General features: G+C 40.7%; 1 protein-coding gene across 2 annotated transcripts; it reads right to left on the bottom strand.

Moving 5' to 3' along the window:
- Window positions 1-11562: 11562 nt before the first annotated feature.
- On the bottom strand, window positions 11563-19985 carry LOC117695309 (melanoma-associated antigen 10-like). 2 transcript variants are annotated; one of them, XM_034486163.1, is made up of 4 exons: window positions 16373-16540; window positions 14146-14235; window positions 13370-13440; window positions 11563-13232 (listed from the first exon to the last, which is right to left on the bottom strand). In XM_034486163.1, the coding sequence occupies exon 4, from the start codon at window positions 13219-13221 to the stop codon at window positions 11968-11970; it is 1254 nt and encodes a 417-aa protein (XP_034342054.1). In that variant the 5' UTR covers window positions 13222-13232; window positions 13370-13440; window positions 14146-14235; window positions 16373-16540; the 3' UTR covers window positions 11563-11967. The 2 variants fall into 2 exon arrangements, with proteins under 2 accessions (XP_034342054.1, XP_034342055.1); XM_034486164.2 differs by lacking the exon at window positions 16373-16540 and adding an exon at window positions 19939-19985 and having other exon boundaries at window positions 11674-13232.
- Between the last annotated feature and the right edge of the window lie 1076 nt (window positions 19986-21061).

Below are 21061 nucleotides of genomic sequence, written 5' to 3'. Positions count from 1 at the left end.
ATAGGCTTTCTTTTAATGTATTTGTTAATTTATGCTTTGAGAGTTCCATAAGCATTTCCAATGGATTAGGTTCATATCCAGCTTTCCATGGCACTCAGTCATCCTTGAAATAATGTTTCCTGTCTTCTTTTTTTCAGTCATGGTAATGGGTTAAATGGATTGATCATTTTTCTTTCTCTTTGTATTTTTTCTTAGAATCAGCTAGGATTAGAGATGAGGACTAGTCAATATCCATTTTATTTCTGTCAACAACCGTTAGCACCTTGAAGTATGCAGGTAATAGTAGGTTTTCCGTGAACACATGCTAATTTAAAAGGTAACTTTCATGTCATAGTGAATTCATGAAATGTGAGTGTTTTGTATGTAAGGATGACTTTAATATTCACTCATTTGCAATTTACCAAATTTCTGGAAGCATAAAATTAGATATGACACTTGTTAATTCAAATATAAAAAAGAATAGCTGGTACACTACAAAATAAAATTTGGCTTTGATAAATGTTGAATTATTTTTATAAATTACCTTTAATATGACTAAAATTTTGTTCTTTGGTTTTATAATTTTTTTGCAGTCACGGGATAGTAAAACATCATCACTACATCTATGAGTTACTTTTCTGTTGCTGTAATGAAACACCATGACCAAGGCAAAAGGTTGATTTTCTTCTGCTTCCACAACTTTAGAGTCCTTGCTGCCAGAGAAGGCAGGTGTAGGAAGCAGGCATGGCAGCTGAAGAGTGAGGAGCTGAAGAAAATTAAAATATACACCTGAGAAAGCAACTGGAACCAGGTGAGAGGTTTTTTTTCTTTTATCGAAAATTGATTCTTTTCTCACCAATATTTCTCTTTTTTATTAATCATTTTATTCATTTACATTTCAAATGATAACCCACTTCCTGGTTTCCCCTCCACAACCTCCCCCCATGCTGTCCCCCTTCTGCTCTCTCCCCTATGCCTTTGTGAGTGTGTTTCTCCAACCATTTACCCACTCCTGCCTCACCTTTCTAGCATCTTCCTACACTGGGGCATCAAACCTCCACAGAACCAAGGGCTTCCCCTCCCATTGATGTCAGATAGGGCCATCCTCTGCTATATATGTGGCTGAAGCCATGGGTCCCTCCATGTATATACTCTTTGGTTGGTGGTTTATTGACTGGGAGCTCTGGGTGGTTTGGTTAGTCAATGTTGTTCTTCCTATGCGGTTACAATCCGCTTCAGCTCCTTCAGTCCCTCACCTCACTCTTTCATTTGGGGTCCCTGTGTTCAGTCAGATTGTTGGCTGTGAATATCTGCATATGTATTAGTCAGGTACTAGCAGAGCCTCTCAGGGGACAGCCATACCAGGCTCATGTCAGCAAGTGCTTCTTGGCATCAGCAAGAGTGTCAGTGTTTGGTGTCTGTAGATGGGATGGATCTCAAGGTGGAGCCATCTCTGGATGGCCTTTTCTTCAGTCTGTATTCCATTTTTTGTCCCTGTCTTTCTTTGGACAGGGACTTTTCTGGGTTAAAAATTTTGAGGTGGGTGGGTGGCTCCATCCCTCAACCTGGGGCCATTCCTATCCACTGGGTATGGTCTCTATAGGTTCTATTTCCACTTTGTTGGGTATTTCAGCTAAAGTCATGCCAATTGGGTCCTGGGAGCCTCTTGCTTACCTGGCATTTGGGACTTTCTAGTGTCTACCCACAGTTTCTCATCCCTCACTGCACATATTTCTAAACAATTTTCTGACCATCTGTATTTCTCTCCTGTTCCTTCCAATACCTGAACCTATTGGGCTCCACTTTGGCCCTGGTTTGGGCCTTGGGGACAAACCCCAGCCTGGAATGAGTTTCTGTGGTCTTGTGGGTGAGCCTAAGCCTGGCTCCAGTTTTGAGACCTATCTCAGTCACTTCCATATCAGAGTAACTCAGCAAGACTTGCTTGGCCCCTGCCTCTGCCCTGCCCTTGCTGATGCAAAGCTTTGCCATTGGCCCTGTTAGTTAAGCCATAACCTCAGTCACCCTTCGACACCTCCTACATCATCTTACCCTACCAAAAAATCCCCCCTCCTTGCTTCAAATTTGTATAAGCAAGAGGCTGATGCAATAAAGTTAAGCTCTTGCTTCAACAAGACTCCTGAATCTGTGTGTTCCTTTTGAACCTTTGACCCATCTCGCTCAGCCCTCGGGAGACTGGACCTATCCCCCTCTCGCCTGGACTTGCCAGCAAGGAGCCAAAAAGAACCTACCTCCCTTTTTTTCCTTCCCCCTCCTCGATCTCTGCCAGGCTCCTCCCTCCCTCTACCTCCCTTGATTGTTTTGTTCAACCTGCTATGTAGGATTGAAGCATCCTCACTTTGGTCTTCCTTCTTCTTAAGCTTCATATGGTTTGTAAGTTGTTTCGTGGGTATTCTGAGGTTTTGAGCTAATATCCACCTATCAGTGAGTTCATACCATGTGTGTTCTTTTGTGTTTGAGTTACCTCGCTCAGGATGATATTTTCTAGTTCCATTCATTTGCCTAAGAATTTCATGAATTCATTGTTTTTAATAGCTGAGTAGTACTGCATTATGTAAATGTACCACATTTTCCGTATCCAGTCTTCTGTTGAAGGACATCTGGGTTCCTTCCAGCTTATGGTTATTATAAATAAAGCTGCTATGAACATAGTGGAGCATGCGTCCTTGTTATATGTTGGAGCATCTTTTGGGTATATTCCTAGGAGTGGTATATCTGGGTCTTCAGCTAGAGCTATTTCCAATTTTCTGAGGAACCACCAGATTTATTTTCCAGCGTGGTTGTACCAGTTTGCAATCCCACCAGCAATGGAGGAGTGTTCCTCTTTCTTCACATCCTCGACAGCATCTCCTTTCACTTGTGTTTTTATCTAAGCCATTCTGATTGGTGTAAGGTGAAATCTCAGTGTCGTTTTGATTTTCATTTCCCTGATATATAAGGATGTTGAACATTTCTTCAGGTGCTTCTCAAACATTCATGATTCCTCAGTTGAGAATTCTTTCTCTATCTCTGTACCCCATTTTTAAGTAGGGTCACTTGGTTCTCTGTAGTCTAACTTCTTTACTTTTTTGTATATGTTGGATATTAGCCCTCTATCAGATGTAGATGGTAAAGACCTTTTTCCCAATTTGTAAGTTGCTGTTTTATCCTATTGACAGTGTCCTTTGCCTTACAAAAGCTTTTTAATTTTATGAGGTACCGTTTTTTGATTATTGATCTTAGATCCTGAGCCACATTGGTGTTCTGTTCAGGAAAATTTCCCCCATTCCAATGTGTTCAAGTCTCTTTCCCAGTTTCTCTTCTACTAGATTCAGTATATCTAGTTTTATGCGGTGGTCCTTGATCCACTAGTACTTGACCTTTGTGCAGGGAGATAAGAATAGATCGATTTGCATTCTTCTATATGCAGACTGCCAATTTAACCAGCATCATTTGTTGAAAATGCTTTTATTCACTAAATGATTTTGGCTTCTTTGTCAAAGATCAAGTGATCATAAGTGTGTGGGTTTATTTCTGGGTCTTTAATTCTATTCCATTGATCTACCTGTCTGTCTCTGTGCCAATACTTCTTGATTAGAGTTTCCTCTTCCACTACTCCTTCAAGTTCCACCCTATCTTCTCTCCTCTCCCCTCCATATCTGATCTCTCTCTGTCATTCATTAGGAAAGAACAGGCTCTTAGAAACAAAAACCAAACATGACAAGCTTATCAGATGAAACCAATATTATTTTATCAAAACTGACCATGGAAAACCAACAGAAGGAAAAGAGTCCTAATAGCAGGCACAAGAACCAGAGAGCCCCCCCATTTGCACAGTCAGGAGCCCCATAAAAGTACTAAGTTACTAGATATATCATATCCACAGAGGGTCTTGCACTGATCTATGTAGCTCCTGTGCTTGCTGTCTCAGTCTCTGCGAGCCCATATGAACTTAACTTACTTGATTCAGAGGCCCTTCGGGCTCTTACATTCTTTCTGCCTCTTCTTCCACTGGATTCCCTGAGGTCTGATGGTAGGAATTTGATGAAGACCTCTGTTTTTAGTCTGGCTGTGGGTTTCTGGATCTTTTTCAATCTACCATTAGAAGAAGCCTTTCTGATGATGACTGGATAAGGTATTGATTTGTGAATATAGTAGAATGTCTTTAAGAATAATTTTATTGATATTTTAAACCAGTAGGTAAGAGTTTTTAATTTTAGAGCTTGACCTTGTGATCTAATTTCTTTGGCAAGGATACACAACCCACACCTCTTAAAACAGTGTCATTAAGTGTTCAAGTGTCAAAGACTATGTTTGGTTGATATTTCCTATTCAAATAATACATAATTCCAGAAATTCCAACATAATAGTTTTATTGATTATTTGGAAATTTTACATCATGAATTCAGATCACACTCACTTCCCAGTTATCTCAGGTCTACCACACCCACCCGTGTGACTTCCCTCAAAAAACAAAGAATAAAATGAAGAAAAGGAAGGAAGAAAGAAGAATAAAAACAGAAGAAGAAGAAGAAGAAGAAGAAGAAGAAGAAGAAGAAGAAGAAGAAGAAGAAGAAGAAGAAGAAGAAGAAGAAGAAGAAGAAGAAAGAGGAGGAGGAGCAGGAGGAGGAGCATAATCAAACTCCTACTTGGAAGTCTTGTAAAGAAAACTGAATCTTTTCCCACCAGTATACTACCAGAAGCCATCAACTGTGGAGAGCTACATCTTAAAACTTATGTTTCTACATACAACTGATCCTTTTTGATGTGTAATAGTCTATTTTCTCTATCAAGTTCCCTTTTTCTATATATTTATATTTATTTAAAAGTTCTATGAGTCCTCTCTATCAGGTTTCTCTCATATAGCTTATTATCTTCACGGTCAATCCATGAAGTAGCATGCTACAGAATTCCTTGTTATGACTAATTAAGCCATATTTGTATGTCTAGTTTTTAGTTTATGGATATTTTGGGTTGGGGGGGCTTAGAAATCATGAATACTGTAATGAATATTGTGACCACATTTCTGTGGTTGGTTGGTTGCTGTTGGTTCGTTGATTCGTTTGTTTGTTTGTCAGTCCTGTCAGAATGTTTGAGTCTTACTTTAGGTCTCTAAGTCATCTAACTTCTTGTTTCTGGCCATCCAAGTATTGTCATGGATTGGGCCTTAGGTTAGACTAGTCATTGGTTGACTGCTCTTCCAAGCTCTGAGTCACAATTGCCTCAGTACATATTGAGGACAGGACAGTTTTGAGTGGAAAGCTTTGTGTCTGGGTAGTTGTTCCATCCCACTACTGGGAGCCTTGCCAGATTATTGAAGAAAACTAATTGAACCTCTGCATCCTTCCTTTCCAGGAATCTTCACTAAGGTCACCCTTATAGGCTTTAGGAAGTTTCCATGGCATTAGGTTTCCACATCTCCTCCAAAATGCCCCTCCTAGTCCAGTCATCTCTCCAAATAGTGTCCCCTTCCCAACCTGATCCCTCCTATTCCAATCTCCATCCACCCTCAGTTCACAAAAAAAAGGTGTGATATGTCTACACAATGGAGTGTTACTCAGATGTTAGGGAAAAAATGTACATCATGAAATTTGCAGACAAATAGACGGAAGCAGAAAAGAAATCACTCTCAGGTAAGTAGCCCAGGCCCAGAAAATCAACCTTATATGTGGCTATTAACAGTTTAAATAAAGGACTGTACTAAAGTCTACAGACTCAGAGAGATTAATAAACAAGAAGGGCTCCAGTGGAGATGAACAGATCTCCCTGAGAAAGAGAAATTTAATAGGTATTGAGATTATTTTTCACTTGAATACAGGTGCCTATGGAGACCAGAAGAGGGTGTTGTATACCCTGGAGCTTGAGTTTTAAGGGGTTGTGAGATGACTGATCTGTGTTTTTATAACATAGCTCAGGCCTTCTGAATTTAGACCCTTTTCCAAAACTGTGTACTTACCCACTGAGGTGTCATCTTTACAACCATCTCACCCTGAACCAGGGTTCCAGGTCTCTAAGTGGTCTGGAATTCAAACAGTAATCTAGGCTGACTGGTTAACGAGCCTCAAATAGTTGTTTGTTTGTTTGTTTGTTTGTTTGTTTGTTTTTCTAGAGCTGTATTACAAAGTAACACCAGCATGACTGACTTCTGTATGTGAGTTCTGTGGCTCTAACTCAGGTCTTCAAGCTTGTATAGCAACCAATTTATCTATAGAGGTATTGTACCAGCCCCCACATTTTGTTATGAAATACATATAACTTTGCTCTTACATGTAGATCTTTGATACACTTTCACTGAATTTTGTACACTATAAAATATGGGTACAGTTACATCCATTGTTTTTAGCACTATTGAATGAACTTGGCATCCTAATTAAAAATGAGACTGACCACAAATAAGGGTTATTTCTTTAGTCACAATCATATCTAGCTCAGATTATTGGTGATTTTAGTTTCTTTAAATATTAATTGAGTATCTAACATTTCTTATGCATCAAAATTATCTTTTCAATTAAAAGACAAATCCATGTTAAAATAAATACTAGGATTACCTTTCCAGATTCTGAAAAAGTCCAACTATTACTAGAGATTGCATTGGATTTATAAACCAATTTGCAAGTATGAATTACCTTTTAAACAATGTTGATTATTCTGTCTCATATACTTCAATATTTATGACATCTTACCACCAAATTAAATATAGTAAACAATTTTGTAGGTTCTCATTAACAATTTATGAGTATATTATATAAAACTGAATCCTGAGTTTTGCATTAATTAATTTTAACTATTGTTTTATCAATGAAATTATATTCTTAATTTTGTCATTAGCTCCTAGTTTGTAGATCACAATTTAATTGCTGAATTTTCATTCCATACTGTTTACTCTTTCATCTATATTTCTAATTTACCTGTCCATTTTGCTGATGTTTTGTGTTGCACTGGTGACTTTCCTCTTCAAGTTCAGCATTGGATTTATATTTGTAATATTTTTGAAGTTAGTGCTCATTTGTACTAGCGAACTTTTAAAATCTTCCACATTTTTAATATTTTTTAACTTTTTATTGGTTCTCTGTGAATTTCCCATCGTGTATACCAATCCCACTCATCTCCACATCCTGCCCTCCACCCTTGCAATCTCCTCTTTCAAAACTAAAAAGAAAACAAAGTATGAAAAAAGTTGTGGAAGCTGTAGTTTGTCCGTGTGTCCTACAGCATACTCTTTTGACCACACTTCTTTGCTTGCAAATATTCATTGCAATGAGTCATAGGTCTGATTCAAGGTCTCTGGCTTTTGCTACAGTATCAGTGCTGGATCCTCCTTGGGAATCCTCTTGGATATCCTGTTGTCCTGTGTCATGGGAATCCTACAGCTTGTAGGACCAGTCCCTCTATATGCTCCAGCAATTCTAAATGTTGGGGTGGGCCAACTAAAAGCCCTGGAGTTTGACATGGATGGTAGCTGAGCTGGTTGTCCTGCCAGCTATCCTGCACCCATAACACCAGGGCCAGCTCTCCAGATCTGCCTCAGCTAGCTCATTCAATGCTGCAGCAACCAAGAGGTAGAGCTATCTCTCCTACACTCACTCATGCCCTTGCAGCTGGGTCACCCATACCTATCCAGTAGAGCCAGCTCTATTTTGCTGCCCAGGAGAGGTGCATGCCTTGTTCTTCCTAGTGTTGCAGCAGGCAAGGGGCTGGGCCAGCCCCCTTATTCTCATGAACCCCTGGGCTAGCTCTTGTGCCTGCTGCTGGTGGAGAGAAGCCAGAGGAGTACTTTTTTTTTAATATTTCACCTCGACTCAGTAGGTGAGTTGTTTTTATTATTTTTGTTTTGTTTGTGGAGTTTTCAGGTGTTGCCTATTGTTTTTAACACATGTTGCATTTCTTTGATGCATGGAAAAACACAGGGTACATAAACCAAAAAGAACAATAAAGAAAATAAAGGAATAAAAGTTTACTGAACAATGATTAAAGGTATGAATAAAATTAAATTTGTTCCTTATTCTCCTCAATAATGCTAGTAAAAGTAATAAAATGTAAAAATGTTGCTAAGTCAGTAAGGATCCCTGGGGTTTATTTGGGCAATTAAATCTATATAGGTGGAAAGTCTGTCTTTGTAATTCCATGATCTGATACTGTATGTGTGGATTGAGTATGATTCAAAAGCTTCAGAGTTTTCAGACTCAATAGCAGTGACTGGCTAGTAGGATGATCACATGCTCAATGCCATCAAACTTCACTATTAGTCTCGGTGGAAACCTGCTTCCAACAACCAAGAACGTGGTTCCTTTCCTTAATCACACTACTTCTGGACAGAGTCTACTGTGTCATTTTACAGGCTTGCTAGTGTCTGTTCTCACAGCTGCCTCGTTGGGCTGTCTCTCAGCCTAGGGCTGTGGCAGATTAGACGGAGTCTTACTGGCTGTCTCTGTCTGTATATGCTACTCCTGGGGGCTGCAGGGTAGGTCAGTTTCCAAGGATGAGTCATCTCTCAAGATAGCAGCTGTCCCTTATCTCTGAGTTACAGTGGAATTTCTCTCCACTTCTGGCCAACCTGTAGACTATTACTTTCTCACCAAATCCTGCAGCTGTTTTTGAATCTTGTAAAGACTATGGGTTGGGTTAGAAAGTAGGAGTGAGTGCAAGATCCTTACCCCCAGGACTGCCTGGCATAAGTCTTGGAGGAGTTTTTAATTGTAAAGCCAAGAATCAAGAGCTATGTTCTGTTTAGTTTTTTATCTTCATTAGTCACCATCGTTTTTCTACACAAGTTTCAAATATCCTGAAGAGGCTTGTCCTCTCTGTCTTTATAATATATTCTGTGGTTTTTTTTGTTTTGTTTTCATATCCTGACTCTTCTATTTTACTAAGTCACATGGAGGCAGATTGTAGTCAATAACTTTTCCAAATGAACTATATAACTATTTTACATTAGTTTATATGAAGTTAATACGCTATTTTGTGATACAAAAATAATTCTTAGAATATTTTTGTCTTATAGTGGATCATCCATTATTTGTGCTGGTGGCTAGAGTTTGATAGTATTTTATTGAGAACTTTTTGTTTGTATTTGAGGGATTAGTTGGTGGCATGTACAAGCTATCACCAATGCTCTGAATTTTCTCCAATTCTCCTGAATTGTCTATTTTTTTTTTTTTTGTCTCATCCCATATGTTTCTTCAGTTAAATACTTAGTTATAATCCTGTGCTATTTTTTGGTGTTTTTTCCACATTGGTTTTACTAGTCTTTAATCAGAAAATGGATGGATGAATGGATGCATGAAATTGTAGAATGCAAGATATGCTGAATCAAAAAAAGGGAAGTCAGGGCTGTACCTGGGCCTTAGTCTCCATGGCAGAAAATTAAATGCTACCAATGATCTATTTCTACCGCATTTCCATGGGCATCAAGAGCGTGGTGTTATTTTGCATGCTTTCTCCTCACACCTAAACATTGTCTCAATATAGGCATATTTTCAAAAGGGTGATCCATGGAACTTCATGTCTTCCAAGCCATGTATTTCTGTCACTATAACAAGGAGATGTTCCAGCTGTACATTTTCACTCTATGTGGAAGACGTCTATACCATATGCCAATGCCCCAAATGATATCTGGTGTCAACATAGAACAACAATGACAACCTTAGAATAATTACCTTTTAAGGTGACAAAGCATATTTCTTTATTTACTTTTCTTCTTTATTTATTCTTTAATCTTTTTTTAAAGTCCAGATTTTATGCCCCTCCTGGTCTACCCTCCAACTGTTCCATATCCCATACCTCCTCCCCCACCCACACACCCCCATCTCCAAGAGGACGCCCCTACCCCAACCTTAACCCCATACCACCAGATCTCCTCACTCCCTGGGGCCCAAAGTCTCTTGAGGATTAGGGTCATCTTCTCTCACTGAGTCCAGACCCAGCAGTCCTCTATTGTATAAATGTTAGAGGCCTCATATCAGCTGGTGTACACTGCCTGGTTGGTGATTCAGTGACTGAGAGATCCTGGGGACCAGGTTTGTTGAAACTGTTGGTCTTTCTATAGTATTGCCCTCCTCCTCAGCTTCCAGACAAAGCATGAAATTTAAAGTGCTATGTTTAAATAGTAGATGTCATAGAAATGTAGAAATGCCATTCCCAGACATGTTTCCTTCAAAATGTCATTCTTATGCATTCCATTTTCAATTTTTCATCTTTAAGCTGAACACCGAACCGTACTCCAGGCTATACTAAACTCTAGATTGGGGCCTGAGTGACAGCCATAATTGAGCTCTGGATTGGTTTTGCATTTGGCCTTAAGGACTTTAATGATTTTTCTCCCATGGATACTTGTGTCTCCTCTCAGATTGTGACTGCATACCCACACTGACTCTATATTTTCTGAAAGAGTCCATACTTCCCCTGTTTGGCACAAAGCTTCTGTTGGTGTACTGGATTCTCAACTCTCATGTATGAGAAAAACTGACATTTGATGACAGCTGCAGTTTACTTCCAAGGACACAGCTAGCTGAGAAATCTTCTAGTTATAAGGGCAAGATAACCCTCGTAGTAACATCAAAAGAATCACAATATTTTATCACCCATTATGCTTTGAATATTTGGACAGTGTCAACTGAGACATTTTGAAATGGCAAGAAATGTGTAAGAAGCCAAAGGCCTACTTCAGGCTGGGAGGTAGGAAACAATGTATGCTATAGATAAACTCGTGTCCAATCCTGGTATGTGCCAGTCTTGCGATCTGTGAATAATTCAAAAGAAGCAGGTTTGAGGAAAGTGGCAGCACAGGGAGAATGCATTGACCAGAGAACACCTGGCATCATGCCTAAGTGTTGTCATTAACCAGAGTATGTCAGAAAATGCAATCCAATGAGGGAAAAAATAGAAAATCAGAAAAATACGCTTTTCAATTACACTCATTTCCTTAGATAGACAATATATTATCTGGGTAGTATTTCATGCTTACCTGATAAAATTAGAACTAGCTCTTTTGTTTTTTTCCCTCTTGCTATCCATTCTGTGTGTATATACTTTGTACAGTAAATTTACAGCCATCAGATCCTTAATCTTGTTTGAATTTTGTACAAAAGAAATGAAGAATACCCACCTTCATATAAGAGACAGACTATGGACTTCCCCAAGCTAGAGAATGATGGAATGATAATTTGTACCTAGACTGAAATGATTCATATCTTTCTTCCTAAAAAAATCCCTGGATCTTTGAGTGCACAACACTTAGGGTTTTGTTACTGTTGTTCATTTGTTTTTGTTTTGTTTTACATTTTTTAACTGAGCCTGTGACTTGTAATACCTTTCATGGCTTAATGTAAATTATACTCCAAAACATTTAATTACCCAAAGTGCAAAAATTCTGCCATTCTGCCTCTAAATGGTTGCACGTAACTTCTGATAACTGGAATCTCACCTCCTCAATTGTTCCTTCTTTCAACTTGTTCTTTCTGTCTTGACACATATTTAACCATTTTCCTTGTATGATAACTAGTCCCAGACTCTGTGATTCCTTCTGCAAGGAAATGCCTGCTTTTCTATGTACCTGACCCCAATATGTTTTCCAAACAGAAAAGATTTGGTGAATGAATGAGTGAGCAGTCTTTATTAAGATTTGTTATTATATCTTATTTTCTTACAAGAGTCTGGAAAAGAAATGCATAGTACATTTTAATTTTACAGAATAGACTAAAAGGATTAAAGCAACAAAATTTGACATTATATAATGTTTCCACTATTTTTTGAAGAAACAGTAAAAATTGTGTTATTAGTTTCAGTCATAGAGTTTAGAGGTAATACACTTTCTCTTAACATTAACATTTCTCTTTAACATTAACCCCAAATGAAATAGTTAAGGAAACCTCAATTAGCAGAGTGACACTGTACTACTAAGCCTAAGTTTGATTTTCCATGACTGCTTTATTCAAAATTAAAGGGAATCCATGGCAAAAGGGATCCCTCACAATGGGTATGAAAAACCAGTGATCAGCGCTCTAAAAACCACGCATTTGGGCTTCCATTTTCCGAGTCATTTAAGGCCAAGGCCCTTTCTTCCTCATCTCTCAGAGCCTCTTCATACCAGATTGAGAAATCAGTTGGGTCACACCCATTCATCTTTGCCAAGAATTCCAAAACTTTCATCTTGGTAGTTTCAGCATAGGCCCTTGGACCCCACAGGAACTCAAAGCATGGAGGTTGGCTATTAGGCACCTCCCGATACTCCAGGTAATTTTGCTGCACTAGATGTATGGTGAGGAACTCCCTGGGATCCCCACAAATAAAGTGCTCTTCCCCATCATACACTCCCACTAGTTTCAAAAACTCCCAGATTCTTTCTTCAGAAGCACAGTTCCCTTCTATGAATATTACACCCAGAATAACTATCAGAAAAGCATTTCTAGGCAGCCTATCACTGTCACTCGGCATATCCTCATAGGTGAGGTTCAGTGAGTTGACAAAGACATAAGCACTGCTTACAAGATCACTTTCCTTTATATCAATCCCAAAGGTCATCTCCAAGCATTTAGATGCTTCAATGAAAATGACAGGAAAATGGTTCTCATACTCTTTAGTGACAACCTCATTGATTTCAGTTAATGTGATGGGTTCCTTCATTCTATATTTGCAAATGAAAAGAAACACCAAATCAGTAGCCTTTTCTTGTATTACAGCATTGAGCAAGGAGTCAGGGTCTTCTGGAGACAGGATGACACCTGAACTCGCTTCCTGGTGGCCAACTGCTTCATCCAAATTTCCCCCTAAAGTAGGTGAGGGGAAGAAGCTCTGAGCATTCTGAAAAATGCCTAGCATCCCAAGAGCAAAGCCCTCATTCTCCACCAGGTTGCTCTGAAATAGAGAAAAGAAGGAAGACGAGGAGGAAGACGAGGAGGAAGAAGGAGAAGGAGGGGAGAAAGCAGGTGAAGAGACATTAGAAGATGACAAAATGATGGAAGTTATGTCTTCTTCCTCTCCGGTCTCATCTTCCTCATTCACTTCATCATCAGACTCTTCCTTTTCCTCTTCTTCCTCCTTTTCTTCATCTTCTTCCTTCTCACTGTTATCTTCCTCCTCCTGCTTGTTGCTATCTTCTTCTTCCTTTTGGACCTCCTCCTCTCCCTCTCTCTCCTCTGTCTCAGGTGTGGGAACTACTGGGAACACCACTTCATCTGTTTCAGTTGGATTCTGGAAGTTTACACCTTCTTCCAGGCTGAGGCGTGGTTGTTTTCCGTAGCGAGACATTATTTCACTTTCTGGAGACAGAAAACAAAACTATAAAACAGGACTGACAGTGATGAGATTCCACAGGTGAAAGGAGGAAGAAAACAACAGAGTGAGCATCCTCAAAGGCCAATATATGCTCTGAAGTCTCAGACAAAATGCAACTTACCGGTTTTCACCAGGTGATATGGAATATCCTCAGAGTTCTGCAGCCTTCTACCTGGCTTGTCCTTTAGAAACCTATAGAAAAACATGACAAATGTTCTTAGGGTTTAGCCAGATGGTTGAGTCTGACTTCAGGAAGTCAGGCTTGGAGTCCCTGTGTTCTACAGCATAATGTTTGTGTATATTCATGTATGTACCACACTTAGGACTCCTTTAGGGTGAAAGCTCCATTCTGTGTTCACGTTTATCCTAAGAAGGGATGGATTATATCTATCTGACAGACTGAGGTCACATTTGCAGGACAGATCTAAACATTTCTGAAACAATGAAGCAAATGTGATGGAGCACAATTTCCAACAATATCAGGCTAAACTGAATGGCAGGAAGTGCTAGCCTAAATACAGGGATCACTGAGCTCCTAGGCTAGAGACACCTTTTTTATATTAATTCATTCATTCATTCATTTCCTTTAGATCCTGATCACAACCCCCTCCTCCACCTGGTCCCCTTCCTCACACAGTACCTCCCCTTACACCCATCTCCCCCTTTCCTCTTTATAATCATAATTTTTATATTTCTCCCTCTGTTTTTTGTTTTCTGGTCCACTCCCTCAGGTTTATCACTCAACTCTTTGATCAAAAAGATAGGGCAAGAAGCACATTTGACCATGTACACAGTTCCTCCAAGAGATGAAAGCAAGCCATAGTTGAGCTTAGCATGCCTTCTGTCCTGCAAAAAAGAATGGGGACTGTGTCCTCATTCCTGATTCAGGATTCTTACCTGATGAACTCCGGGCAGATTTTCCCCTCTGGTGATCTGCTATTCCTTTTTCCCCAGACAGCTTTCTCTTCTGATGAAGATGTTTACTTCCTGAGAATACAGACGACAGTGAGGAGGTAAGATATTGGTTAAGCTTTGCCCTAAGAACTACAAGTCTTCTCTACTATAACAGAATTGAAGTAAGGCATTCCTAACTCTCCAGACAGTTGCCCTGGGATGTCCCAGGTAATTTGGAACTGTTACATATTCTTGAGGTAATGAGACTCTTAAGAGGGTGCTAGACTACACTGTGTAAAGGAGGAATTCCAGCTTTAGAGAATGAATATAATCATGCCCTGAGAAAGGACTGACAGCATTAGTTAGGATCATTTTCATCCTCCATAAACGTAATGAAACTGATCTTCCTTTCTGCCTAACTGCCTGTGTGCTCCAGACAGAGAGAGGTCCATGTGACTTCAATGATTTCAATTTGGGCGAACTTCTGTGAAGAGACTAGAGTGTGATTCGAAGCAGAAGAGTGCCAAGTTTACAAAGTATCTATGAGAGGACTCTATGTCAGAATGTTCCTAGTTATCTATCACTGGGGCAGTCTCTTAGATATTTTCTAAGGCAGAGAATCCCTCCCACAGTTTTAAAATACAGCCTTCTTCTAATAGAGCAGAGCTCTCTTGAAGTCTCAGCATGAAATTATGTTTTACATGTGTTGCTGCTCGATGCCTGGTCTCAGTGTAATTGGTAAGGCTGCCTGATAAAGCAGGACCAGCACTACTAATTTCTGAAGGGTAAAAGTAGAGTCTCACACTTCCCAAAGCATCCTCCTCCTCTTCTTTTAGAGTCTTCATAAGCCTCATTTGGGTTTTTTCCTTTAATGATCTATATCAATTACCTTAGCAAACAAAGCTATTCCCCTACTATTTTTATAAGAGAAGGAAAAACTCTCTTTCCTGAGTCATGTCCCCCAACACTGGAACTCCTACATATACTGCCAGGTGGCCAGTACTGTTGAAAAGATCCAACTTTCTTAGCTTCTCAGCACAGAAAAACAGAAGTGTTCTATTGCTCAGCCTGCCTGAAGTCACACAGTGCTAAGGAAGATAGTGGCAGACTCTTCAGTGTTCCTCAGTCCTCTCAGTCCTCCCTAGAGACTGACCCTGATTTTCTCCATGCATGAATTAAAATGAAAAAAAAAACAATGTCAATATCCTATGTCAAGTACTTACCTCTCTTATTCTCTGACCTTTACTCCATGGTAGCAAAATGCCTTGTACTGCAACACGGCCTAGAGCCTACTTAAGAAATTGCCTGGATAAGCAGCACTGAGGATTCATCCCAATTTCTATAGGGAGAGGGTGACAAACTGCTCTCTCAAGGTCCTATTTTCGCTATTTTTGAAAGCTCACATTCTTATAGATGATAGTAAGAGTCCAGCCCTTCCACAAAAGCCTCACCCTCCTAAACTTACAAAACACTAGAAAAAGTAGAATCCTTGGAATGACTGAAGCTTCCCTGGAATGAATGCTGTTTGAGAAAGTAGGACAGCCTCTCTCTAACTGTGAGAAAGGGGTAGGCCCCAAATCCTCACATTGCTACCTTCATGTTTCCTATAATTAAAACTGCTCCCCTGGCACCAGAGTCCAGCCACCTCCCCTGAAGCCTCATCTTGAATGAACTCGGCATGAAAGGTAGAAACAAAGAACATGAACCCATTTGCCCTGGATGTTCCTAGAGCTTCCACATCAGCAACTAAGACTGCATATGCCTTTCTGAGGGACGAAAAGGCTCCCATTATACTTTAGCATCTTTCCACTCAAGGCTGGGACTATTCCTATAATGAGCTGAGTTTAGCTCCCCACCTAAAAGCCTTTCAACAATAGAAGGATTCATATACCCCTATTATGTCTGCTGGAAAACAAGTCTCCCAATTCTCCACCAGTGTCCTTCCAAGGCCCTTATCTTTTATATTTGCTCAGACTTGAACTTATGCCTGCCTAACCTAGTTCAGCCCACTCTCAATGCCTTAATGCTTTCAGTATCCCACATGAAAGCTGGAAAGTACATACAACTTACCTTTCTGGATCGAACCTTAGATAAATATTGTACAGACCCCTATATGCAAGAGTCCAGTCCTCCCTTAACTTATTTCACCCTCACAGCTCTCTCTTCAATAGTTCCTGAGGTTGAAACTTATACTCCGCTAATCCCAATGCTATCTCACAAAAGGCCTTACCTTTCTTAGACTTCGGACAGAGAGCTCCAGGTAGCAGCCACCAAGCTGGAACAGACTGGAAGCCTCTGGGGCAAAAGTCTGAGCAAGCGAGTTTGGCCACACCTCTTTTTGTAGGGAAAGGCAAAGCCCTGCTGTTCTTTGAGGCTCCTCCCATTCAAGGCCGAGCCTGGTCCTGAACCAGTTTTTTAGGCTCTTCTAAAAAACCTCAAGTCCCATAGTCCTGATACTGAAGTTGTGGAAACAATGTTTAGACTTGCAACCTTGCCTAGATATTCCCAGAGCCACAATCTAGTCAAAGAGGACTAAAGCCTATTATTTCTGTAAGGGTGGGCAGGCTCCCATCTGCCCTTCAAGGTCTCCCCACCCAGATTAGGACTTTCCTGAGTTCTCCCCGTCCCCAAAGCCTCAGATCCCACAAACTCCTGACATTGAATTTATAGAAACAATGTTTAGAGCTGCAACCTTGTCTAGTAATTCCCAGGAAACAACGGAGTTAAGGATCACAGTCATCGGTTTCTGTACTGGTTGGGGAATTTCCTTCCAGGACCCTAACCCTTAAGGCTAGGACTCTCCCAAAATGAATGGGGCTCACTACCTCTGCCAAACAATTCTCCACCCTCAGTTTACCCACTCTGGATGCTTCCTGGTATAAATTCTGGGAAAGGCAAGGCCCAAACTGCTATACACATGGAGGAGTAGGAGGTTTCCAAGGCTCCATCACAATCCTCAATTCATTTTTTAGGAGGTCTCTCCTCAATATGTACCAGTGCTGGGACAGCTTCCTTTGCTGACCTAAAAATGTTCATCTTCCTTGGATTCCCCACATGGAATTCAGAGAAACAATTTCTTACATGCAAAAGTTGATATTGAACCTCTAGAAAAGAGGGAAACTCCTTGGAAATATAGGAATAAAGGCCCTAATACTTATGGAGACAGGGAAAACTGCTAATCCACCATTTATTTTGCCTTAATGTTTATAAAATTGGAACTATACAATCCAAAAGCCAATTACCACAGACTATCAATATGGAATCTAAGAAATAGCATACTGTTTAACCAGCCTATACTGTACCAGAGATGAGTGCCAGAGTAGACAGGGTTAGCTCCATTCTTTTTGAAGAAGGATGTCCCTCAGTCTTCTCTTGGTGCCCTGATAATCCTACCTCACTTGAATATTTGTCTTATCTGGGACTCCTTTCCAGCCGTCCTAAGTCCAACCTATCCCCATATCCTCATCTTGTGTGGACTCTGGTCATGATACTCCTGGAAAGAAGCATTCTGAACCATGATCTAAAAAAAGAGCATCTTAAGGTAATCTCTTAGACAGCAGAATCAGGATTCCCACTATTTTTTTTTGGGGGGGGGGAGAAGTCTGCACTTCAAACTCAGTAGTTTACACAGAAAGATATGCATCATCAGAGAGTGGAGTGTCTTCTACCAAAAAGCCCTACCTCTCCTTGTACTCCAGAAATGAAACATGGGGAAAATATTTAGAACTGTGATGTAGCCTGAAGCCCCCACCTTCAGGAAGTGTATGAGACATATACACAGTCCAGAGATATGCAAGCAGGCAAAGACACATTTGCTGTAATGTCTGTGGATGAGAGGAATGTTCGTATTTCTCATTCAAGTTTTACCTCTTCGGGAACAAATTCTAGCTGCCTCCTCTAAAGTCTCAATTCCCTTGGCCTATCAGGACAGAAAACAGGATATCATACATTGTTTCACCTTCTTTCAGCCTGGTGGGGATGGCTTCCTGGGAGGGCGCAGGCAGTACAATTCTATCTCTAGGGGCAAAGAACACAGAAAATTCTCCCAAGCCTCCTTCAAGGCCTTCTAGACAATGCTGGGAAGAAAAGGACTTAGGCAGGAATTAACTGCAGAAAGCTGCAGCAGGACGCTGATCATTGTGTCTCCTGAAGGAATGCACTGTTGTGGTTAAACATTTTTTGAAGTGGAGTTTGTATGCTGCTTCTTTCTCCAATAGGAAAGTACAAGAATATTTCCACACACTTGTGAAGTAACATCTTTAGAATGCTCTGTCACTTTTCTTATGCTTTTAACCCTGTCTCCATTTTCTAGATGCTTTCTAGCAGACTGGAAACTCCCTAAAAGGAGAGGCCCTGTCAATCATCCTAGGGACAAGCCACATACCCAATGAACACAGATGAAATTTTTGAAAACGTCCTTCCATACACTTGGTAGAATAGCTCAGACTTTTAGGGCAGCCACTCCCTTCTCTCTTTCAAGTGTTTGCTTTGTTTACCTTTGCTAAACAAACTTCTATCTGAATGATCTATACTTATTTTTTTCACTGAATTCATTCCTTCAAGAAAATGAGAACCAGGATTTATCTAGAAAATCCACAAGATCTCCCAATCCTTTTCCCTTAGCAACCTGAGTCTCGAACCCTCTCCAGAGAAGTTATACTTCCATCATCTCCAGACATGAAAATTTGGGAAATAAAATAGTGTGAGTCATGGTTAGGAACAGAGATTCCTTCAGAAACTAACTCTGCTTGTGGGACCAAGACCCTTATCTTACTGTGGGGAAACTCCTCAACCATGGAGAGTGCTAGAACTCCACATTTGCCAACAGGTGTCCAGCTCCACATCTAAAACACCCATGTCCCTCCAGCTTCCAACACAGAGCTGTAAAAAGAATTACATTTCATCTTTTCTGTCAAATACTTGACAACAAACCTAGAACTCTCCTCCTTGCCCATTGAACACACAAACTAGACTTCCATTTTTCATTCCCAAATACATGCCCTTCTATGAGAAGTCTCATCATTCTGGGCCTACTTGCCTTCATGCCCCAGGAATATTTGGCTAGGCAGTAAAAACAGCTTTCCATCTTTGTTAAAAAGAGATGTTGTGCTGGAGAAATAGCTCAGCAATTTAGAGCACAGGCTGCTCTTCCAGAGGACCCAGACTGAATTTGCAGCACCCCCAGGGCAGTTCACAAGTGTCTGTAACTCGAGTCCCAGGAGATATGAATCTCTCTTTTGTCCTCCATGGGTATGAGACACATACACAGGCCATAGATATTCATGAAGGCAAAGCACCCCTCCCTACTCATTAAAATAAACCATAAGGAGAAAACCAACCAAACAAAAGCAGAATGCTTTTCCAGCCAGCAACCCTCCACCTTCTCTCCTTTCCTTTTCGTGCTGCTTTTCAAAGGGACCAAAGCAAGAATAGACTGTGAGGTTGGATTTCATCAAATGAGGAACAGCCAAATCCCCCCATTAGGGATAGAAGGCGTGCGCCTTATCTGCTGGATGTTCATGTTCCACTGTTTCTGGGAGAATTCATCATCCTTCTGATCAGAAGTAAAGTTGTCACTAGACTCAGGTTGTGGATTTTGTTCTTTGGGACTCTAAGACAACTTGTAATAGAATTTATCGAAATACATTCTTGGATGAAGAACCTGACCTAAAGGCTCCCAGACCAACTCCTCGGGAAGGCAGATCTTCTCACTCAGTATTCCTATGAGTGAGAGAAGAGGCTCTAGCTTCTCCCTTCAGGCCCTCACAGACCCCGCCGAGAAAGAGAAAATCTTACCTTAGATTTCAGGCATGGAGAACAGAGCTAAAATGGCTAAAGCACAGGGAACCGCCTGAACAGGCGGAACTGGTTTACCCCTATAAGTACATCTGTGGTCCCTCCCAGCTCTCTCTTAAAGACCTCCCTCTCAGTGGCTATCTAGGCAGGGTAACCTCTGACCCAAATCAGGTTCAAAACAGCCTAACATCTTTCACATTCCCCACAGAAAATGAGGCAGAGAAACGGCTTCATCTTAAGCCTAAACTAGAGCCAATCTAGTTCAGTCACTACCTAGAACGTCTCATTTTCCTCCAACTCCAGACATAGAACTGGGAAGCTGAGTTTATACCAAAAATTTGCCTGGAGATTTGTGTAGTGCTACTTTAGCAAATAGTACTGCAGTCACCAGTCACGGTATTTCTGTGAGGCAATTTCAAACTCCTGATCCTTTCAGTCTCCTCCCACTCCTCTGAGAACTAGAGTCTTTCTCCATGTAGAAAAGCTTCCCTTCCCTCAACCTCCCAAAACAAAACCCTGGAAACAATATCTTACTCGGTCTGTCTGAAGACTTTCTTAAAAACAGGACTTGAGACCCTCTGTAACCTCAGAGGAGGTCAAAGCCTCTAATCATTTTGCAGAGTCCTCTCAGTCTCATAGAGCCCTCTTCTTGATATTTCCAAGGCTACTATTCATCTCCCTGCTGGCAAAGTATCATCCAAGTTCCCTCAAAATTGCTTCTTCTCCCTTAGGCTTTCTATGTACTTATAGAAGCTCGAAGGGGTTAACTCTCTTAAGACAGAAGGACTAGTGGCCCTGATTTTCCAGGAAATGTTGGGGGTGGGGGGGTGCTCAGTCCTCACACAATGTCCTTCCTTTAATATTTCACAAACCTAGGACAATTTTACTGCTGAGCAGACCAGAGTCCAATGGGGTCACAAAGCCTCACATCCCCTGGACTACAGACACTGAACTCAGGAAAGATTACAATCCTTATCAGGTTTGGTGGCTCCAGGGATGACTGCACTGACCCAGGGAACTTGGTACTCTACATTGGTGTTGAAAGAGGCATCTAGTCCAAAAGTGTAGCATTCCGTTCATGATTGGCCAAGTCTAGATAACCTCCTTCACCTGCTGTGAGCTA

Source organism: Arvicanthis niloticus, chromosome X (assembly GCF_011762505.2).
Source record: "Arvicanthis niloticus isolate mArvNil1 chromosome X, mArvNil1.pat.X, whole genome shotgun sequence".
Lineage (NCBI taxonomy): Eukaryota > Metazoa > Chordata > Mammalia > Rodentia > Muridae > Arvicanthis > Arvicanthis niloticus.
This window is presented reverse-complemented; position numbering and strand designations above follow the sequence as displayed.

Coding starts and splice junctions, on each gene's coding strand:
- LOC117695309 (XM_034486164.2), bottom strand. CDS start 13,221: ATGTCTCGCTACGGAAAACAACCACGCCTCAGCCTGGAAGAAGGTGTA.